Source organism: Magnolia sinica, chromosome 1 (assembly GCF_029962835.1).
Source record: "Magnolia sinica isolate HGM2019 chromosome 1, MsV1, whole genome shotgun sequence".
Taxonomy (NCBI): Eukaryota; Viridiplantae; Streptophyta; class Magnoliopsida; order Magnoliales; family Magnoliaceae; genus Magnolia; species Magnolia sinica.
Window position 1 is genome coordinate 9461089 of NC_080573.1, and position 23975 is coordinate 9485063.

A 23975-nucleotide genomic window follows, 5' to 3' on the forward strand; every position below is an offset into this window, starting at 1 on the left:
AATGCCACACCTGGAATAAAAAACAATCCTCACAATTCTACAAAATCATGTGCGCCATTGATCGAAGTGTCAATCGATTAACACCAATTAAGCTATCCTTGATCAATCAAGCTAGTATGTTCAAGCGATCAAAAATGCTCAAAAGTATTCAAAAAGTTAATTTACAACTATTTTTGAATTTATGTTGATCAATCGACCTGACAATTCAATTGATCGAAGATGTCCAAAATTGTTCAGAGACTAAATTGCATAATTCAAAGTTCACTTGATTAATCAATTAGAGTAGTTGATCGATCAAACTCCTATTTCATATACATACTTAAAATATCTCATAACATTTTTAATTTAGGATTTACCTACCTATTCTAGCTTATTATCACCCTACATGGACAGCACTTGCACAAACTCCAAATTGTCCGGTTCGAGTGCACTTGTCACACGTGGAAATGCAGCTCAATACTCTTTATAGGTAAGAGATGAATAAAATAGGCAAGGATCAATTGACCAATGGCCCGCATCATGTACCTGTACCATGCCTAGGCCTATTGAAGATCATATTTACAAGGTTTTCTTGATTTTGGATACATGGAATTTCAAAACAGTAGATTTCCCAATGAGCTAATGTTATTTTGAAGCAAGTGCACTTCTAAATTGCACAGAAAATTCGGTAAGACTCATTGATACGCTGACTTGATTTGATGCAACTGGCAGCGACTCAAGCAAGTCACTCACCTTGGCGAGGGACAAAAGTTAGATTGTGCAACCTCCAATAAAGCATAGATCTTAACCAATGCACCATTGTTTTCCTTAGCTGTTTTATACACTTGTGATGACTATTTCAAACATATAAATATTGAGAAATGTTTACACAATTAGTTGTATCTTGTATGTCTATCAAATTGGGGTGTGGAGCCCACCTGGTGTTTGTATGACATCTATCCCTTGTCCTTCAAGGTTGTGCTACCATGAAAACAAAATGCCTTAATAATCACGAGGATCCAACCATTAGATGCGTCCCACGTGAATATAGAGCTTTATGGATAGTTGTTCATGATTTTCTATGGTGTCCTCTACTGGATAGTTGGATCCACTTGATTTTTTAGGCAGTATCATTCCTGTGGAACAACCTTGCTAGACAGGTGAGATGTCATACAAACACCATGCTGAGCCCCACACCAATTAGTTGGCCATACTACTAGATGTGTGTGAGCATTTCTAATAAATATTTTGAATTTAATTAGTGAGGTGAATGCTAACACAGCACCCCATCTTTATGGGACCTAAGCAATGTCCCCAATTTTTTTTATGCAACAAGCAGAACATCCAATCATTTGATTCAAGCCATCTTATCGATCCATATCATTGGTCGGCAATAGGCAGTAAATGTTGGTCATTTCGACTATCTATTAAATCAGAGAGGCTACATTAATGTCCATTTCTCTATGAGCCATAGATGAATGATTAGCATCATAAAACGAAAACACTGCTTTAGAATCATAAAATATCTAACTCACCGTTATGTGTTTCAAGGTGATGATTAGACCTATTGCATTTCTTTATTCAATCTTGACCATTCATTTTTTATGATGCCAATTAATTAGATATTTAGGATAACCTAATCAATGCAATATTTTCCACTATAGCTACATTGAAATAATGATTGGAAGACTAAGTCATCATATCATGATTTGGAGGTCCAAATCATGATTGGATATGCCATGTCTTAAAACTTTCCGGGACATTGTCAACATCCCAATGAATGCGAGGGCATTCACAATTATTAAGCATCGAGTCAAGTAAAGTCTCCGTCGAGTCTTTCAACCCGACATAGAGGACTTTGAGTCTAATCTTTTCGAACTATGATCACTCTGCAATTATTGAGTAGAGAGTCATTAGGGTCAAGTTCATTAATCTTTGGGTTGAAGATTATATATACTTTCAAAAGAAAGTGTCCATATCTTATAACCAGTAGAATACCATTTAGACAAAAAATGAAAAAGCAAATGATCTCTTCTCCCAACACAGTATACACAATAGCTAATACAATGCTTGTATAACACTACAAATGCTCCCAATGACAATCCCTTTACACTCATTTTCTCTTGTTTTCTCATTAACTACGGTACTCTCTCTCTCTCTCTCTCTCTCTCTCTCTCTCTCTCTCTCATTGTATCCACTATTTTCAATATACCACTTTTCACATATACACAAATCTATGTTATTTTCTCTTCTTCTTTTTGAAAGATCATTAATTAGAGAAAATATCTAATGGGCAAATTGTATGGGAACCTTTCCATGTACTTACTTGCATTTATAAAAAAATCAAAGCAATCCCATGATCCAAAACATCCATAGGTAGACCTATCTTCTGTTGTCAAACAGATGTCTTAAATCTGAAATTTACTGCGCTGCTTGACAAGCACAAATCCCCAACATCTTCTACAACCGATCGCTTTCATACGGATGATCTGATCAGTGTTATTTTTTCAAGGCAAGCTATGAAGGCTAAGTTGAGTGAAACAGACGTTCCAGATTGATGATATGGATTGCCGACACATCCAAATACAACTATGTGCATGGTAAGGTTCCCTACAGATGGCCCAATTAGATAATTTCTCATATTGATTATATCTATGGCATCAAATGAGAAACCTGGGAAGACCCACTTTAGAGCCTATAGTTCTAACATCATCTTGGACTTGTTGCCTGTACTCTCTAAAGCTAAACTTTCTGTACATCGAGGGTTGTATGCAACTCTCTATTACGGTGTCGTAGGAAGGGCACATGAAATACGCTATGGAGTACCGCTCTGCTTGTGTGTTCGTCATCACTCGGTGTTCCACGCTCTTGTATGCACCGTTGCTCCATGCCTGCATCTCAGCCACACGAAATACGTCGTCAGATATTTCCATTTCCATGTTTGTTTTCCAGTGGAAATATAGAGTTTTGAGGATAAGCATTATTACACTGTTATAACGGCCGTTGTAACAGTGATGGTAAATGATCACAGAAGAGCCTGCGGTTATGTAGGGCCCACCGTGATGTGGGAGTGCCATCCAACCCATCAATTAGATGAGTCCTCGTGTTAGGGTTGGATCCTAAAATCCATCTTGATGGATAACTCAGGTGGACCATATGAGAAGGAACAAGTGGCAGCATTAGGGAGAGCCATCGCCCACCGTAAAAACTTCCAAATGGAGTTTAGGGTCCACCATATTGTGTTTATGCCATCCAACCCAGTCATTAGGTGCAACCCAACAGGATGAAGGGGCACATCAAAACTTAGACCATTCCAGGACTCAGATGGGCTGCAACAGGTGAATATATAGGTTTTCCTGGAGATTGTGCATTGCTCCCTGTGGGTGTCCCACCTGAGTATTGGATCCAGATGATTGTTAGAAAGTACGTAAGGAACATCGAATGCATGGTTTGGATTTTTCGCATAAACATCACGAGTGGGGTGGGCCCCGCACAGCTTGAATGTATGGTGTTTACCATGCATTCAAACGTAGGTGATCAATTCCTATTTGCCAATCTTTTATTTTTTGGGAACATGACTTAGTAGCATTGGAGCACCTGTTCATCAAGTATCATAGGGTGCCAGAGTATCAAATACCTTCCAATGTCGGCACAGGTGCACTTTTTCTTTCTTTCTTTCTTTCTTATGCACACACCCACAATGGGTAATTAACCCATGACCTTAGTAAAGCCATGGCCCATGAGTAGGGACCGTCCGCACTAGCACTTGGTTGATGATTTCAATAAGGTTCCCATGGGCATCTGGAGTTCTGGACCACACTCTGGCCACCCGAAGCCAGCCCATTTAGTTATTTAGGCCATGGTTCGAGCTCACGACCAGCCCATTTAGTTATCAGTGCCATGGTTCAGGTGTCTAGCCAACCCATGAAGCTGAAGCTCAGAAGTTGGCTGAAAACAAGGCCAGAAGCAGCCCAAGGAAGGGTTTACCCAACGGGCCTTGAAGCCCAATACCAGCCTCAGTTTTAGCAGGGAACCAGATACTAACACCAAAGCAATCAGCCCAAATAAGATAAGGAGAGACCCAAATCAAAAGATATTCCCAGCCTACTCTCTCACATGAAATTAGTTGTTTTAATCCCTTGTTATTGGCCCCATTTGTACGGCCCCAATCAGGAGGTGTCTCTTGAATTTGGGGTCTCTCCATGTCATTCCTCCAAGCACACATGTGCCGAGAACCTAGCTCTCCATCAGGTGGGACACCCAGTATAAATACTAACCATGGTATTCCAATTTGTATTGCAGACTGAAAGAAGTCTTTAAAAAAATAAAAATAAAAATAAAATACCAGTAAGACCATGTCCATTACAGCCACCGCTATGGAATGCCCTGATCCTGGCTCAAAACTTAGACTAGGCAATATAACTCCACAGGTGGTCCACATTTCTAAAACAAAATGGACGGTAGAAAAATCATAACATGGTCCTTTTGTTTTGTCCAATTGTAAAAGATTGAAACGGCCAAAAGATCTAAATAGAGTGGCCCACCTGATGGAAAGCACAAATGTCACACAAGTATACCATAATGGGACATGTGCTGTTTAAAGGCTTGGGGAAGATCTTGTAAACATTTACCTGAAATAAGTCGCCGATGTTGACAATTAGCGTCTCTGAATTAGGCTTGACAGTAATCCATCTCCCATCTTTCAATAATTGCAATCCTCCAACCTGATCTTGATACAATATGGTGATGAAGTCGCTGTCTGTGTGCGGCATCAATCCATACACATCTGATGAAATCGGACATGCTGGATAACGATTTAACCGAAGAAAACACGTGCTCGATGAGCAGTTTTCCATAAAATAATTTGATTTATGGCCCAAATTCTCTGCTAATATTTCAGCTAATCTATGTGCTAAATCTGAAACAGGTGCCGCGAACTCTTCCATCGTAGATCTGCAAAATTCACACAAATGTAATACCAGTTATTGTAAGAATTCTATAAGGCGGGCCTTATTGATCAACAGTCTGGATTATCTTAAAGGTTGGATAATGTGATCAGATGTGCTAATGAGCCCTACTAAGTTGCAATACATCAGGTGGGATACTAGAACTATAACACACATTGGCCCCTTGTAATTATAAATTAGGATTGGGCTCCCAATCCAAAACATTGACAAGAGCCAGCATTCCATCAGATCTTCTCTAAGGGTGTAAGGAGAGGATGACCGTAGCATCGAACCTATAGCAATGGCGTCCCAATCAAGTACGCTATTTCATTCATCTAATCTTCATATTCAATGCACAGCAAAATTCTTTTGTAAATTTCACAAAGTATTACAGTTATATCTATAAATTGATGACTTGAAAATGTCGGATGCAATTCATCGAGTCCGATTGAGCTCAGCACATCGAGTCATCGTGAAATTAGGCCTGACTCAGCCCAACTCCGACGAGTCATCTTGACTCAGCCAAGTGACGATTCGACTCCGAGTCTTAAAAACCATGGTTAGATTATGATTGTTAGAGATAAAAGCAGAGGTAGAATATAAAAAATCAATACTGCTATGTTTAGTCCCTTGAGATGGACTGCTGGTATTTGCAAGATCCGGACCACTCATTACCTCTCAAGCCTCTTTAATATATACAAGTAGGCTCTCAGGAGTTTCAACACCCGGTCAAGGGTTCGAGTATCCATAGGTGGTGAAATTCCACTAGCGTGTGTGGGGTGTGTGTGCGTGTGTGAAAAAAAAAAAAAAGACAGGTAGGCAGCACTTATAGAATGGATTGTTAGTCATTTGTTTCTAACCGCCCATTATGTGGCCCGCCTAATGAGCGAACATGGATGATTATGGCTGTTTACAGTAGGAACTAATTGATGAAAGGACCGGATCTTTACATTTATGACACGTGGGAACCTCTGCTACGGCCAGCAATTCGTCCCACGTGAGCATGTACTCACCCTTCTGCCAACGAAGTCAGAAATGCAGACGCCTATGTGAGTTTGCACCATTTAAAAAATGAGATGGCAGCTGGTATTTGCAAGATCCAGGACTATAATCAAGTATATCATATCCTCTTAAAATTCCAAGCTTCAACACAATCAGATATCCCCCTTCCACAATTGGATAGACCACTTGGAATGTCTGAATTGGCGTAGAACTAGCCATTTGCATGGGTTAAGAGTCACCACTATCTAGAGCTGGGCATCGGTCCGGGTCGGACCGGATTCAGCCTAACCCGGTCAGTCCGAGATTCCAACAGGCGGACCCGAAATCGATCCGATCCGAGACCGAGTTCAGGTCACTTGACTCGGAAAGATCCGATGCTTGATTTATTTGACCCGATCCGAGTCTGACTCGGTGAGGGAAACCGAGTCGGATCGGGTTGGACACTATTCGGATCATTTCATATGGTGTGGTCCACTTCAATCTTCAATGTATCATAATTTTTTGTTTAACGCCTAAATTGATATGTTAAAATGGATGAACGGCTTAGATAACATATATAGATCAAGGTGGGCCCCACATGACTATAAAAAATTTGTATAAATGTCTGCTGCATGTGTTGTCTCATCAGGCAGGCTACTGAAGTGCCGTCACCAAGTTCTATGGGCCCTACTATGCTGTATGTGTTATATCCACACCGTCCATCAATATTGAGATTTCATTTTAGGGCATGAGCCAAATAATGATGTAGATAAAAATCTGTAGTAGACCACATCACAGAAAAAAGTGGGGAGAATGATTCCCACCGTTGAAACTATCCTAAGGCCCACCGTAATGTTTATTTGAAATCCAACCTGTTCAAAAGTTGAAAAATAAAGAACTAAGGGAAAACACAAATACCAGGTTAATCTAAAACTTTTGTAGCCTTTAAAAGTTTTTAATGGTGGGCGTCACTGTCCATATAACTTTCTATATTGGGGTCAACTGGAGCTTTGGATTTCATTCATTCTTTTGATATTGCCCTGAAATGATCTCTCCAAATGGATGGAAGGTTGGATACAAAACATACATCATGGTGGGGCCCAAGTAACTTGGTTAAGCTACTTTAATATATACTCTCACAACCTACCGTATTGACGTGTAAAGCAAGTAAACAGCTGTTGCCCGCCTATTGACGTGCCGTGCAAGTAACTCATTCTCATATGTGAGTAAACTCTGTTGGGGCCCACCGTGAATGCATGTGATGTATCCATGCCGTCCATTTGCTTTTTTAGATTATTTTAGCTGTTGAACCCAAAATTGATGAATATTCAAAGCTCAAGTGGACCACACCATAAGAAAAAGTAAAAATATTGATTTTTACTCCGGATCTGGCCGGATCGGAACGGTCTGGATCTATTCGGATCGGGTTTTCGGATCGGAACGATCCGGATTAACCAATATCCGATCTCGATCCGAAAACTAGTAGAATCTAAATGATCTTACCCGATCCAGGCCGTCGGTTCGGTTCGGAATGGGTCGGATCGGGTCTGATCGGGTCGGATCCACCGGATCGGGTCAAAAATACCCACCTCTACCACTATCTTATAAATGTTCACGCCTCCTAATGAAGCTGGCACCTCTCACATGCACCTTTACACGCGGTGCGTGCCAACTTATCAAGTGTGTGAGACATCTGAGCTAGTGGTCCTGGCCATGACGATAAATACAGGAAGAATATGTGGACCGTCAGATCATCAGGCGGACAACACGTGCTTTGAAAACAGGCTTAGTCCTTTTCGACAGTCCAAATCTTTTTCACATAGAATGGAAACCATATGATTTGAGCCGCGCTAGTACCTACTGGTTTACTTTCGAAAACCAAGAGCCAAGCCCGTGGAACTTTCATGACTTCTACCCCGTCCATCAGATACAATGACTCATTTTAACCATTGAACCAAAAAAATCTTTATCATGCAAACATTAGGTAGGGCAGCCCCCAGAAAATACCTGGGATGGAATGCCCACCATTAATTTTGTGTAGGACCCACTGTTGATGTTTACATGCCATCCAATACATTTATCTGATGTAACTCAGGAGTATGAAAGAATACCCAAAAATCACACTATTCTAAAACATAAGTGGGCCATACCCTATAAATTTAGAGGTTTTAAGCATTATTTTTAGTAACCCACCTGAGTGTTGATTCATTCTTATTTTTGAGAGCAAAGAAACAACAGGGAGTGAGGTGCATGATACGCCGCGTGGATTTCATGGACGTCAGATCGTTTCTCCCACGTTAGTGAAAGTAATCTCAGTAGGTACATAGCCCGAGTTATTTGTTTTTCTCCTGAGCTGACTGGTTCTGGACGCGGTTTGGATTGTGACCCAACACCACCGAGCTAGCTGTGGTCAAAGCTCTGTGGGCCTCACCATCATGTATGTGTTTATCCGCACAATTCATCCATTTTTCCATCTCCCTTTAGGACATAAAATCAAAATTAAAGCATATGTAGAGCTCAAGTGGACCATGCTATGGAAAACAGTGGGGTGGATGACAAATAAACATCACCGTACCCAAAAAGCTTTCAATGGCAAAGGTTCGATTCCCACTGTTTTTTATTTTGGTATAGCCGATTTGATCTTTGAATCTACTTCAATTTTAGGCTCATGTCTTAAAATGAGATGAAAAAAATGGATATCCAGCGTGAATAAAACACATATATCATGGTGGAGCTCCAAAAGCTTTGACACCAGCTGGGTAGCTGGCGTAGAGGTCACCAGTTAAACCACGTCCAATCACCTTCACCGTTGGGCCCACCTTACTCGCGTAACTGATCACCCACAGTTGTTAGAATGGGATGGCATGGTTACTGCGCGGACTTCCTCAAATGGTGCACAGATCAGATGATCTCAGCCATCCATGAAAAGAAGTTGAGAAATCACTCGCCACGTGTACCCGAGAGAGCAAAGGCTACCATATTCCACTAGTCTTGGAAACGTTTCCAGCTCTTAGGACAAGGAATTCACAGGTGCACTCGAGTGGATGTACATTTTTAGCACTCTCCTCATACACGTGGCAGCCAGGCACGGTATGCGAAAATCCTAGCCCCGCTCGTGGTTACGTCAGAAAATCAGGCCGACTGAACAATCAAGTGGGCCAAAGCCAATGTTGAAAATGATCAGCTATTACTTATTCCATCCGTCCATTTATTTCATCCACATCTAACAAGCTAGTCAACGCAGCCGCCCATATGGGTAGCCACTAATGAAAAGGGTCGCACTTCAGTCTAGATCATCCTTTGCGGGGAACAGATAATTCTCCTTCTTAATTTTTATTAGTCCATGTCATCACTGATGGGCTATGTCATCAGGCGTGGATTAGGTACTACCACAAGCTGTTCCTAGCGGCCATCAAGGCTTCATCCATTTTCCCATACCATTTTAGATTTTTAACTCAAAAATAAGGAAAATCCAAAGCTTAAGTGGACCACACTACAGGAAGAGTGGTGCCAAGGACGTTCACCATTGAAACCTTCCGGGGGCACACTATATTTTTTATTTTCCATCCCACCTGTTGATATGATCATACATATACACCTTGATGAAGTGCAAAAATAAATATCATCTTGATCCAAAACTTAATTAGTCTCCAAAAAATTTTCAATGGTAGAAATTTAATCCCCAATTTTTGGTCCACTTGAGCCTTGAATCTTACTTATTTTTGGGTTTCTTATCTAAAATGTTGTGAAAAAAATGAATGGACGGTGCGGATGAAATTCATACATCACAGCGGTCCCTCAGAGGCCAAGGGTAGTACCTAATCAGCACCCATGTCATCAGTGATGACATAGCCTAATGAAAATGTAGGTAATGGGAAATCTCTATTTCTCAGCATAAGAGGATTGGGATTCATCACATGTATGATGATTTCCTATGTATGAGTCACAGCCGGACCTGAGGAAGCCTCGTGAGGATGTGGAAGCATCCACTTCGCTCTACCAATTATTTATTTCAACTGTTCTTTGATTTCCTGTCATCTAACCAAGCTGTTCAACACCTATACTTTTTGGGAAGCCACTGAAAATTAGACCTGCCTAATGAAAGGTCTGGATTTTGACACATAACAATATCCTAAGTATGATTGCACAGCTGAATTGTGCTAGCATTCCTGTTTTATGATGCACTTGACAGTCCCGCGAGAATGTGGAAGCATCCACTTCTCCGGGATGATTAGTTATTCCAAATATCCCACATCTTACCTAGCTGGTCAACACAGCTGCTTATACTTTTACAGAAGGCACTAGTAGTTAGACCTGTCTGGATTTTGACATGTACAACGATTTCTTACATATGCATGTATAGCTAGATTGTGCTAGCATTCCTCTTCTAGGATACACATGGGTGTCTCATGCTGATGCAAAAACATCACCTTCACAGGGATGGTTACTCTACCTGACTTTGATTAATAATCCCCAACCTATCATATAAGCTCAATTACTTGAAAAAAGAAAAAGAAGCTATGGCTGTATACAAACCAGAGGAAATGACTTAAGAGGGCCCAACCAACGCAACCTTCACTGTCCATTGATTTCATTCACGTCTAACCAAGCTAGTGTGAACCCAGCCACCTATATTTTTATAGAAGCCACTGACAATCAGACCGCCTAACGACAGGTCTAATTTTTGACATGTATGACGATTTCCTACATATGAGTGCACAGCCAAATTATACCAGCATTCCTCTTTTAAGATACATTGTGACAATCCCATGAGGATGTAGAAAACGGACAAGCAATTACTTATCTCAATCCTCCATTGATTTCATCCACATCTAATCAAGCTAGTCAAAGCAACCGGTAATATTTTTACAAAAGCCACTAGCATTTAGACCCACCTAATGAAAGACCTAAATTTTGACAAGTATGATGACTTCCTTAGTATGAGTGCACTACTGATAGCTGGATTGTGTTAGCATTTCTCATTTAAGACTCTCATGAGGTTGCAGAAACATCTACTTCGCCCAAGTGATTACTTATTCCTTCCATCCATTGATTTCATCCACATCTAAGTTGGTCAATGCAACCGCCCCTACTTTTACTGGAAACGGATTGGCTACTCCCCCTGACACCAGCCCCGGAGCTGATGGTCGGTGTGCTGTGGGCCCCACCATGATGTATGTGTTTCATCCATTCCGTTCATCCATTTAAAAATATCATTTTATGTCTTCATCCAAAAAATGAGAGGGATATAAATCTCAAATGGATCACACCACAGGAAAAAAATAGTGATTGGATATCCATCATTTAAATCCTCCTAAGGCCTGATGTACTGTTTATTTGAAATCCAATCCGTTTATTAGGTCATAAAGACCCAGATGAAGGGAGAAAACAAAGATCAACTTGGTCCAATACTTTTATGGCCCCAAAAAGTTTTTAACGGTCGAAGTTCATTCAACACTGTTTCCTGTAATGTGGTCCACTTGAGATTGGGATATACCTAATTTTTTGTGTATTACCATAAATTGATCTAGAAAAATAGATAGACGGAATGGATGAAACACATACATCATGATGGGCCCACAGAGCACCGACCACCAGCTCCGGGGCTGGTGTCAGGGGGAGTAGCCAATCCGTTTCCCTTTTACTGAAGCCATTGACAATTTCACCTACCTAATTAAAGTTCCGAATTTTGACATATACAATACTTTCCTACGTATAAGCTTACAACTGGATTGTACTACCATTCCTCTCTTATTTCAACCCTTGGTTGATTTCATCCCCATCCAACCAAGCTGGTTAACTCACCCGCCTATAATTTTTACAAAAACCACTGGCATTTAGACCCACCTAACGTAAGGTCTGAATTCTAACACGTATAACAATTTCCTTTCATTCGAGTGTACAACCGACAGTGCTAGCATTCCTCTTTTAAAACACAGGTGAGAGTCTCAAGAGTATGAGAAGACATCAAAATCACCTGACCGATTACTTACTCCCACCGCCTAATGATGTCATCCACATATAAGCTAGTAAATACAGCCACCTACATTTTAACTAAAGCCACTGCCATTTTGACCCGTTAATGAAAGGTCTGGATTTTGACACGCATGACAATTTACCACGTATGAGAGCATAGCCCAATTATACTAGCATTCATCTGTTAGGACGTACATGACAATCTCGTAAGGATATGAAAAATGGGAAAGCGATTACTTACTCCAACCGTCCATTGATATCATCCACATCTAACCGGGGTTAATGCAGCCGCCTATATTTTTACGGAAGTCACTGAGAGTGAAGCCTGTCTAGTTTATGGTCTGAATTTTGACACGTCTAACGATGTCCTCTGTATGAGTGCACGGCCGACAGCCGGATTATGCTAGCATTCCTCTTCTAGGAAGCACGTGATAGTCCCGTGCTGATGCGGAAACGTCCGCTTCGTAGGGCCCAGCCCCTTCTGTTTTCAAAACCCCAACTGCACGGAGTGCAATTCCTTAATTAACCCTTACCTCGCCTCTTCCCAAGAGAGGAGCATCCCTACGCTTTTAAAACACGTGAAAATCACGATAGGGGTAATACCGTAAACTTTCCTTAGCAACCGTAAACCCCTTCTTTTTAAATCCATGCTTTTCACCACCGATTTTTAAGGGGTAGTTTGTTTTCGTATTTACCACAGTAAATGGTAGTAAATAAATAATTATAACTAATTTTTATCGTTGAGAAGAGATGGAAAATAAGGAAGGTAATTCCACCTTGATTTTCGGAATTTACTTTTCGAAGAAAAAGGTTAGATTGACCATGTGAAATTTTTGGATCTCCATAACATGCGTGATTGACCCACGCTATTTATTTATTTTATTAAATTATTTTAGTGCTAGTGCCAAAAAAAATAGTTATATTATAAGTTGAATTAGATCATACTGCAATAAATAAGGGGATATTGACATCCATTGTTGAAATGTGAAGCCATGTCCTACATTGATTTGTATCCATAATTTAACCTGATTATATGATCACATGGACACAGATGAAGAAAAAACACTAATATTAGCCGAATATAAAACTTGTATGACTCACAAAAAGTTTTCAATAGCGTGTGTTTAATCCCTGTGTTTCTTGTATGTGATACACCTTCGATTTTCAGTTTATACCCTAAAATGAGCTGTTACATTCGCGGCTTAGATCAGACATATATCATAGTGGGCCGACAAAATTTTAAAATTTTGTCTCAAAATTAGTGTCAGGTCAAATCAAAGCTTATTTGCATGGCGGCTATGGTGCATTTCTTATGGAAAATAATAATTATTTATTAACTTTTACTTTCAGCCAGAAAATAACAAACACCCCCGGAATCTTTTATACCCGTCACATAGTATTATTCATGAGAATCAACCTTGACCGTCCAAAATAATGTCCCATTGTAGATATAACCCCTCGGAAAATGACATTGGTAAGATGGCCCAAGCCATCTAATTCGTGACTCTCAAATGGACAGTTAAAAATACATGCATAAACAGATGGTCAAGATTTCACTAGTACAATCATACGGATGTTCTATATCTAGAACGACGGGGCATAAATACGACAGTCCGGATCTCTTGCCACATACATGGTGTATGTGGTTGGTCGATGGGACACCACTGTTTTCAAAACTGTGGTAAACTATCACCGTTGCCTACGGAACCAAAACCCAACTGCTTCCGCATCATTACTAAATTACCCTGGACGAATCATCTGAACGTCCAGAGGATATGCACAGTATCCTTGCATCTATTGAAGGGACATTTGGGCCCACATACTGTTAATCTAGACCGTTGATCTCAAGGGACCAATGTTGATGATTGATTCCAAGTGATTCTGATTAGAAATTTCGAATCCTTCCATCAATGGCATGCAATTGGACGCCTGAATTGCCACTTGAAGGAAAATCACCCGATATTGGATAACATCGAATTTTCAAATCTAAGATTTCTGTGAATGTTAGGAACCATCAAATGAACGGTCTCGATTACAGGAGTAGGGAGAACTGGGTCCGGGGAGCACTAGCCCGGACCCAGTGCTAGAGGATACTGTGCATATACTCGGGGAGAGGTGAAAATCACACGCGCACGCTAGCTATCCCAGCACGACTCCGCTAAAATGCGCTCAGTTAGCAGTTAGCAGTTAGCAGTTAGCAGAGAGCTTGAAACTGACCTGAGGCCGCTGAATTCTCCTGCGTCCATCGCATCCGTCGTCCTCACCAAAGGTATGTGGAAAGCCTCCGACCACGAGAATTGCCTCAGACTCGTCGCCGTCGGCGTCCCCCACCGGTAACAGTCCGCCGAGAAATCCAGCACCTTCTCCGTCGCCTTCTTCTCGAAGGGCTGCAGGAAAAGCTTATTCTGCTCGTGTCGGATCTTCTCCAGAATCTCTCGCGAGATACCGTGGTTTTTCACTTGGAAGAAGCCCCACTCGGCTGAAGCGTCTACTATCTGCCGCTTACACGCTTCCTTCTCTCCATCGGACAGGCTTAGACGGCTGAGATCGATTAGCGGAAGGTCAGACCCGTCTCCTACAACTGCAGACCTTTTGCTGTGGTTGTTCTTCTCTTCTTCGTTGGGTTGGGAGGTCTGGAAGAGGGTCTTGTAGGCGTTTTGAAATGGCGGGTTGGATTCCATGTGGAGAGACTGAAAACAGAGTAGAAAGAGAGTTTTGAATATTTAGTCAAAACGAGGGTTTTGTAATTGTATGGGGAGTCGAGATTAATACAAGCTAGTGGGATTCCCGCGACTGAAATGCAGAGGGGATGTGCTTGCTGCGCGTGTGATGACGTGGAACAAGCCTGTGAGATCAGGCCATTAAAACAGGTGGGCCCCCAAGGAGAGAGTATTTCACTGATTAACATGAACAAAAAAAAAAAATCTATGGGAATATGTGGAAGGCAGAAAGATTATTGCTATCTTGGTCATACCACGACATTCCATAGACGATTCCAAAATCAAGCCGGTCAGATATTCCGATGGCCCATGCGCGGAGACAGTAAAAGGATGATGCGCATATCCACATTCGAGGTATGGTAGGCCCCACCAACAACGTTTCCAGGACCAAAAACTAGGCAGATCAGCTCACCACGTGGGCCACACAGGTAACCATATTCGCGAGAGATTGGAGGGTGAGAAATAGTTTGCCGACATTCCATTGTCACCATACAAGTGTGGCCCACCTGATGCTTTATGTGGGGCCCACATGAGAAGTCTCAGGCTGTTGCGCCGCCCTTATATGAGAAAGCGTAACAGTTATAACAGTATACATCCCCTACAATGTCCACGACCCCAAATCAACGGACTGGATTACTCTACAGACTACAGCACCTGTTTTACGTGGTACGTAAAACGCTCACTCCTGTGGGATCCACCATGTTGTATTTGTACAATCCACTCTGTCCATCAGGTTATTATCTCGATATTAAACCCCAAGACCAAAAATCATATTGATCCACAGCTCAGATGGACCACACCACATGGAAAAACGAGAACCGCCACTATGGTGTGTATCTTTCATCAAACCGTACGCAATCCGCTTCCAGGCCAAACCATATGATTTTACCCGGCTGCTTAAAAATAAAAAAGTGTTGGAGACGATTCCGGTTCCCTCCAAAGGTGCATCGACATGAGAAAATGGACCGTCAGAAAAAGGCAATCATGTGTGGCCCAGTGATGGATGATCAAGCCTATTTTTAGGTGGATAGCGCACGGCTTGTCCACCTCAAACGGGCGAGTCCCGCTCTCATGCGGAGATGGAAAAGGCTGAGAAGTTGAGAAGTGGTGTTGTTGTTGTCGTCGATGAAAACGTTACCGCATAAGTATCTCCGGATTCTGAGGTGAGGTCCGTGAGGAGTTTCGACAAACACGTCATCTCCACTCTGTCTTTCTCTATATATAGATATCTATATTTATATATCCTCGCTATTTTCTCGCTTGAGGAGTTGAATGCCTCTATTTCATGTAGATATAAATGAAGTTTTCTTACTTTGAATGGAAACCTTTTGTTTTGTGCCTTTTGTTGTTTTACTAGTTTTAGCCGCACATCTACTTGATTGATAAGAAATGAAGCGGATTAGGTACGGCCCGGTCTCATCAAAGACGGTACGTTCCTTACCGTGGGCCCCACTTTGATTGAACGTCCTACCATTAAAAACTTCCTACGGCCCACCATAATGTTTCCGTGATTTTTATTGGATATCAAACCTTTAGAGAAGTAAAAACACAGCTTGATCTAAAACTTTTATGGCCTACTAAAGGTTTTTAATGATCATTTACCGCGGTTTCCTGTAGTATGGTCTGTCTGACATTTGGATGTGTTCCATAAATGACAAGGCAAAACGGATGGACGGTGGCGATATAAAATACATACATCACCAGCCCCATAAAAATTAAGGACTGCACCGTCTTGGGTGGCACGTGTCGAATGTGTACAAGATTCAAGCTGCTGATCAAGCGAAAGAAGTGAGTGGCAATCGTCATCTTCTGCCTCAAGAGATGGCAACCGTCCGATTGGCATGATCTTTTGTCCTTTACTATTCAGTGGTGGCGATCATTGCACGAGAGAGATCCAGATTGTGTACGCCTGCCACGCGTCCAAACAACCATCGTCCCCTCGGATCCAGCAAGGTGGGTGCAACCCAACCGTGGGGCCCAACTGGATGTGTAATTTGTATATCCACTCCATCCATACGTTTTCCAAGATTATTTTAAGTCATTGTCCAAAAAATGAGGCAGAAAAAAAATCTCAGGTGGTCCACACAGTAAGATTGAATTCTAACCATTAAAATCTCCTTGGGACCACACAAGTTTTGGATCACCTGCTATTTGTGTTTCTTCATACAGGTCTGTGTGAACTTATCAATAGGTTGGATGGCAAATAAACATTACGGTGGACCCTAGGAAGTTTTTAATGATGGGTGTTCAACGACCACTGTTGCATGTGGTGTGGTTCACCTGAGACTTATATCTCCTTCATTTTTTGATCATTGCTCTGAAATAATCTGGTAAAACTGATAGACGGCGTGGATATAGAGCTCATACATCGAGGTGAGCCTACGGTCAGAGTCGCACCCACTTTGCTGGTCGCAGCTAATCCACGTTCCTGCCTATGTGTCACATATTTAGAATATCTAATCCGAACAAAATGTCGGCCACGCCATGATGACCAATCACTATAAAGAACAGGATAAACCATTCATGTAGTGGGCCATAAGAGCACACTTAATTAATACTGTCGGCTGTCCGTTGATATTGACTTTGTGCACCATATCTATTTGTGGACTAGCCCGATTTTCTTGTCAGTAGATCCTAATAGGACGGCCCACCTTTTGTATGGATAGGATATTCTACCTATGCGACGTGTCGGCAGAAGAAAATGGCTTTATCGTTACTCATGATTAAGTTAAGCTGCATCATTTCTCGGTAGGTGATAGGCCGCGTACCGTGCGCGTACCTACTTTCGAAATTTGCATGGCATTGCCATTTTTTCTTTGAAAATATCTACGGACACTTCTTTTTCTCCTTAGATATTCAGCACGAGATATTCGGTGTGTGGATCGTTTCATCTGAAAGGCATGGAATGGTGGGCCTGACCCAAAATCGTACGAATGGGAGAGGCTAGCAATCTGACTGGAGGATGAGGATTAGAAATGGATGGTTGAGGAGAAATCCGACAAATCGAGAGGCTCTCATGCAAAAGGAGAAGACAGAAATCTCTGATCCGTCGCGCTGGATTCATCACGGTCTATCAGTCGGAGTCAATGTTCGACCGAAAACCTTCGTTAACGGGGTAGATCCAATCCGTACATCTTGCATTTCCTGTCACGACTTTCCTGTAACCCCAAGATCTGTGGGGACACCACGATGTTTGAGTTATATCCACTCCGTCAATCAGTTTCGTCGGTTCATTGCAGTACATCAGCCCAAACACGAGTGAGGATTGAACATCTACTGTTTGGAATCAGGGATGTAATTGAGATTTTTTCCCTCATCCAGGTGGGAATCACCTTATGAACGGCTTGGATGACATCTAAAATCACGGTGGGGCCGTGAAGGTTTCAATAGTGGGTGTCTCCGATCTCTCTCACTCTCACGTGTTTAGGGTCATACATAAATGATCTGACGAAATGGATAGACGGAGTGGATATAACACTAATACCATGGTGGGCCCCACGGAGCTTTGGGTAACAGGCAAGTCGTGTCCCTTGGCTGAAAATCTTAATGATTGATGATTCTATCAATCGCCTTATCATGTTGAATTGTTTTGCCTGGTACGTTAGCTACACGGTTAGGATCATCCCTGCAATTTACATTCCTACAAAGAGCCACTCCTGAAAAGGACTCATTAGATGGACGGTCCTGATGCACTGCAAAACCAACCATGTTTCATCAGTTGCTCACCAACGGACTTTCTTTACTGTTTAAACGCGCCGAACGTCTAATCTACTTACAGGCAAACGAACTTTCTTCGGTACGGTATACCGTTATACCAATAATTTGTACGGTTTGGATGAAAATACATCCGTGCGATGTGACTTGCTGTTACCCGCCACAACCTTACGTGGGTGCATCATTATTCGGTGTGTATCCATCATCCACCGACCCTTTTCTCGATATGACGCCAACGAAAGTGGCTGTGAATGATCTACTTTACACATTACAATTGTGTATATATCTCACATCGTATAAAATGATTTTATATATATATATATATATATAAGACATCGTTCACTCGTATCGGTGTACCACACGAGGAGATACACCAAAGAATCTGTGTAATCTCTCTGTATGTATACGATAGGGCATGACAGGTGCAACACACATGAAAAGGGCAAACGGAAATGATATGACATACGCAGTAAAAAATAGAAAGATTTTGGCGGTCCACATCGATCATATGTCTATTTTTTTCATGTGGTCATCTAAACTTTGTATTTATCTTATTTTTGGGTCGATGTCCTTCCATTAACTATTGTAACAGGTGTATGGTCTTACATAGGCTACTGCAACATAGGTATTGGATGTTTCAAAGTTATCCTAACATATATATAAGTAGTCTATGTTGGACATCGAAACTGTTGAATTGGTGGGTCACTTCTAATTTCTTAAGTTACAGGATATTTCAAAAATCAGCTGTATATAGAACTCGAAGTGGATCACACATTTAAAACTGTTTGAAATCATATATAAGAAAAAGAAAAAAAATGAACAAATAAAAAGAAAGAAGGAAAAAAAAAAAAAGTGCTGAACGCAAATACACCATAGTACCTGTACAAGCGCTTCAAAAGCACCTACCCGTCAGGGAAACTCCACCGCATAGAATCACGAAACAGTGCTCAACGTAAATACACCATAGCATCTGTATAAGCGCTTCAAAAGTACCTCCCCCTCATGAAAACTCCACCATAGAAAATCACCCCAGCATTTACTATCTGATACTTTTATCTTCACCAAGCGCGTGTATATATAGCCGAGTGTATGCAGGTATTAGGCCATTGAAGTCGGCAGTGGCTTACAGCCACGTAGTTGAATATGATCTAGGAAATCGACATCTGGCATTCCTCTTTTTTCATTTTTTTATTATTTAAAAAAAGATAAAAGATTTTTAAAAAACCACGTCCCATGACATGGGACATGCAAGGAAATAAGGCCCCTTTAAATTGCCACTTATGTTATAACATGTATGTAGTTCACCTCTGCAACAAGAATACAAAAGGCCCATCTTACGTGATATTTTTATATTCAAGAATTGACATTTACACCTAATATATTGTTTTATAGACACCCATTTCTCCTTTTTTCTTTTTCTTTTTTCTTTTTTTCTTTTTTTGAGTAGTATGCATTTGTAGTATTTTTATTCCATGGACAGGAATGAGTGTATAAAAATCAATGTTGGTGGGTGACTGTGTGTGGGTCCCTTTTGAATAATGTATCCAATTAGGAGATAATGAGATAAAGAAGATAAGCTCAATTAAGAGATAAGTACCATTAAGATATAATTGATGTTTTGAATGTCTGGATTTGAATAAAATAAGAATTTGTGCAATCTCCTGGTAGGTTAAAGCACCGATACATCAGCATCTGATGTAAACATAAAGAGGAATAATGAATGGATTCGCTAGCTTGAGTTGGAGGGAGGTATTCGTAGCATATGTTCCAATGTGGAACATGTGCGAGAGATCCGGGCTATTATTCTGGTGGGGACCACCATGAATACATGATTGCATGAAAAAAATATGCAACCAGTCTTACTGGGCAGGTAACGCGTATACATTGAATATGGACCATTTAGCTATCTTTTTTATAATGATCCTGGTTTTTATATAGGTGTGGCCCACCTGATGAATGGAGTGGTCTAAAAAGGTGATTCTTAATTGTATCCGATGAATGGCATTGATCTCTCGTGGGTAGGGGGTGTACACAAACCGAGCTAGCTCGGTTAGCTCGCTCGACTCCACTCGAAAAAGCTCGATTCGACTCAATTCGAAGCTGATTTAGAGCTGAGTCGAGCTGATTTTTTGAGCTCAAAAATGAGTTCGAGCAAGCCCCAGCTCGACACGACTCGGATTGAATCCAACTCGAATCAAACTCGGATCGAACCAATTCGGTGACTCGATTACTTTGCCAATGATGTTGCTCACTAAGTGTTTGATAATATGACTGAACGAAGTGTGGCTGGTGGCAAGGAAGGTATGTACGTGAAATAAATACTCTTTTTTTTCCTTTGTTTTTCTTAGTTTTTATGTTGCTTTGAAGGTGTTTGATAAAATACCTGAAAAACCATTGCTTCTGTTTCATATACAGATGAAAGGTGCAATTTGAATATTTGTGAAAATGCCTCAATAGCGAACTCAGCTCGATCTTTGCTCGAGTTGGCCCGAGCTGCTGACCGAACCAAGCCGAGCTAGCTAGTCAGGCTCGAGGACCAAGCCGAGCCGAGTGCGAGTTGAAGTTAGCCAATGGCCGAGCCGAGTCGAGCAAGGCTAGCTCGACTCAATTCGACTCGATGTACACCCTTACTCATGTGTGACACGGTCGCATGTGCACCATGCTGCTTCGTACACTCCGTTCTACGCGAAGGACCAATATCAATGTTTATTAGTCAGGTTTGGTAATTCAACACGCGTTTAGAGCCTTACACATGCACGCGCGGACACACCAGCAAATATAAAACTCGGGTATGAGATCGGATCTTTTCATACGGTTAGAAATAATGCTTAGATCTTCGTCAGAAAAGTCAGACCATTCCAATATTGAAGTGAGCCACAAATATACAAAAATAATAATTAACGGTTTAAAATTTTTTCTAGCCATTCATTTATTTTGATAATCTGTGGCCTACCTGACATGTGAAAATAGCCTGATTTTTCTGACAGATGATCTAAACAATCTGACTACCTAATAGAAAGCTCAGATCTCACAGATGTATCAAAATCTGAAACATATACACGTGTCTGGATGTCAATGGTTCCCATGCATGTGGAACAGCAAACCTCCATCATCAAAAGATAAATACAAAAAGAGGGACCGCGTTTCTCCTACCATGCAGACAACAACAACAACATCTGCTTCCATTTTTCTTTTTTTCTTTTAAGGTTATTTATATGAAACCATGGTCAAAGCAAGGAAAGGAAATGAAAAGAATACAAAAGAATGACAACAATGAAAGATTACGAACTGGAAAGATCTTCGAATTTTAAAACCATTAAATAATATAAAGAAAACCCACCACAACAAGATGTCCTACGGCAGGACGACAATGTGCATTTGCCACACTAACCATACACATAAATACAAACACGTCCGTCCAAATAGCCTAAACTTGTGGGGCCCATTGCGGGTGCATTTTAAACATGAGCCGCCATCGTCCGAGCCTAGCCACGTAGGTTGGTGTACATGAAATGTACAGTTAAAAATGTTTAGAGACCCAATTCAACATGAAAATTACATGGTTAAGCTCATCTATCTACTGTGATTTAGTTGCGCTAGTTTAGTAAATTGTAGTGAACGCACATTGTAATCTACCCATGTAAAAATAAAGCAATATGCAATTTTCCATTGTGGTTAGTGTGATAAAGAACATATCAACATCAATGATCGAATCACTTACTTGGAAGATCAAAGCAGTAATCGTTGAAAAAAATGGATTAGTTTCACCCATAGTCAAAAACCTTTAACTCCTTCAGTTCACACTGCCGACATGAAGAGCTTTTGGACCAAAGTGTTGGAATAGATAGCTTGGCGATTACGTGGCAAATTACAAATGGTGGAGGATTAGTCATACTCAATCCGATGATTGGTGATCTTAAGTTTCTAACTTTGGTTTTTTTTTTTTTTTTTAAATCTCCTAACTTCAATAGTTACATTATTTTAACAAATGATTTTAAAACATGTTACCAAATTCAAGAGGGCCATTTCACAATGGCAGATCGATGTGTACCACACTTGAACTAGAATGGTTGATTGGAATAGGCTAGAGTTTGTTCTTTTCTAGTTTTCGATCATTTCGGTCGATTTCTCAATACATTTTAATTTTTCTATGTTTGGTTTTTTTTAATATCAATTAGCATTAATAATTACAATATTTTTTGAAAAATGGTTTTGAACCATGTTACCAAATCCAAGAGGGGTATTGATGCTTGCCGCTCTTGTACCACAATGGTCCCTTGGGTTGCGCTAGAACTAGTTCTTTTCTGGTTTTCAATCATCTCGCTCGATTTCTTAATAAATTCTAGGGCAATAGAGATTGATTAAATAAAGATAATAACAAGGTGATGTTTTAATTGTCATTATTTGTTGAAAAAAAAAAAAGGTTATGGGTCTTTCTTAAGAAAGAAAACCAAAAAAAAAACAAAAAAAACAAAAGTAGGAAGAAAATTGGAAATTGAATACTTATGTTACCTTACCAATAAAGCCTTCTAAGCTTGCATCAACAAGCACAAAGAAAGGAAGAGTAGAAGATAAAACTAATGACTAATGATTGAAATGCAGATAGATGTACAAAATGAAAATGAAAGGAATGGAGGTTGGAAAGTCAGCTCCACTTACAAGAGAATTCAAATGCTGAGGAAGGAAGAAGAGTTTAGTAGTGTGGTGAGTGGAGAATGGACGACTGAAAGACCCGATATTCCGGGGATATTTATCAGTCTCGGGTTCAATCATTTCTCATTTATGATATAAGGATGGGAGGATGCATTGCATACGCGGATTGAAATTCTCTGGTCAAAAAGAAGAACACGCGGCTTTCCAAAATATCAGAGAAACGTAGATTCGGTGAAGAGAGAGAGAGACAGAGAGAGAGAGAGAGAGAGAGAGAGGTGGGGGGAGAGAGAGAGAGAGAGAGAGAGAGAGAGAGAGAGAGAGAGAGAGACCTGGAACAACGAGAGCCAGTTGAGAAAGTGGCATTGCTACCGATAAGATGGGTGGAGTTCAGATAAACGGGTTTGTTGATATAAAATCGAAGATTAGTTAAGTTTCAGCTACATACTAATTGGACCAGTTAGATGGACGGTTTCGATCCAAATTACACTCTAACATATAGCATGTATTGAACGATGAATACTGATTGTTGACCCAACGCGCCGGATCAAATTCCGTTCCTGAAATTCACGGGAGCAGATTTGGTGCGGCCCTGCCTCAGCCAAGACGGTGCGACTCTTACCGTAGGGCCCACATTGGTGTATTTATTATATATCCATACCGTCCATCCGTTTTTAAAGATCATTTTAAATCATAATACAAAAATAAAGCAGATCCAATTCTCAGGTGGACCATGCTGTAGTAAATTGTAGTGATTGAAGGGTTCACCATTAAAAACTTCCCAGGGAACACCGAAATATTTCCTTTATGTTTACTTTTCATCTAAGCTGTTGATATTGTCACATATACCTGGATGAAATTTTTTTTAAAAAAAATATCAGCTTGATCCAAAACTTTTATGGCTCATTAATGGTCAATCACCACTTTTTCCTAAGTTATGGTCCACCTGAAAATTCGATCTGATTATTTTTAGTATAACATTATAAAATTATTTGAAAAAACGGATGGA

At 40.8% G+C, this 23975-nt stretch overlaps 1 protein-coding gene across 5 annotated transcripts; it reads right to left on the reverse strand.

Annotated features, from left to right (window-relative positions):
* Positions 1-1995: 1995 nt before the first annotated feature.
* On the reverse strand, positions 1996-23104 carry LOC131239017 (gibberellin 2-beta-dioxygenase 8). 5 transcript variants are annotated; one of them, XM_058236583.1, is made up of 4 exons: positions 22976-23104; positions 14100-14572; positions 4611-4932; positions 1996-2870 (listed from the first exon to the last, which is right to left on the reverse strand). In XM_058236583.1, the coding sequence occupies exons 1-4, from the start codon at positions 23087-23089 to the stop codon at positions 2640-2642; spliced, it is 1140 nt and encodes a 379-aa protein (XP_058092566.1). In that variant the 5' UTR covers positions 23090-23104; the 3' UTR covers positions 1996-2639. The 5 variants fall into 5 exon arrangements, with proteins under 5 accessions (XP_058092566.1, XP_058092582.1, XP_058092577.1 ...); XM_058236599.1 differs by lacking the exon at positions 22976-23104 and adding an exon at positions 19223-19741; XM_058236594.1 differs by lacking the exon at positions 22976-23104 and adding an exon at positions 19196-19741.
* Positions 23105-23975: the final 871 nt, after the last annotated feature.

Coding starts and splice junctions, on each gene's coding strand:
- LOC131239017 (XM_058236583.1), bottom strand. CDS start 23,089: ATGATTGAACCCGAGACTGATAAATATCCCCGGAATATCGGGTCTTTC. Junction 14,573..22,975: donor CTCAGCATTTGAATTCTCTT/GTAAGTGGAGCT, acceptor CTCTGTTTTCAG/TCTCTCCACATGGAATCCAA. Junction 2,871..4,610: donor ACATCGGCGACTTATTTCAG/GTAAATGTTTAC, acceptor GCTGAGATGCAG/GCATGGAGCAACGGTGCATA.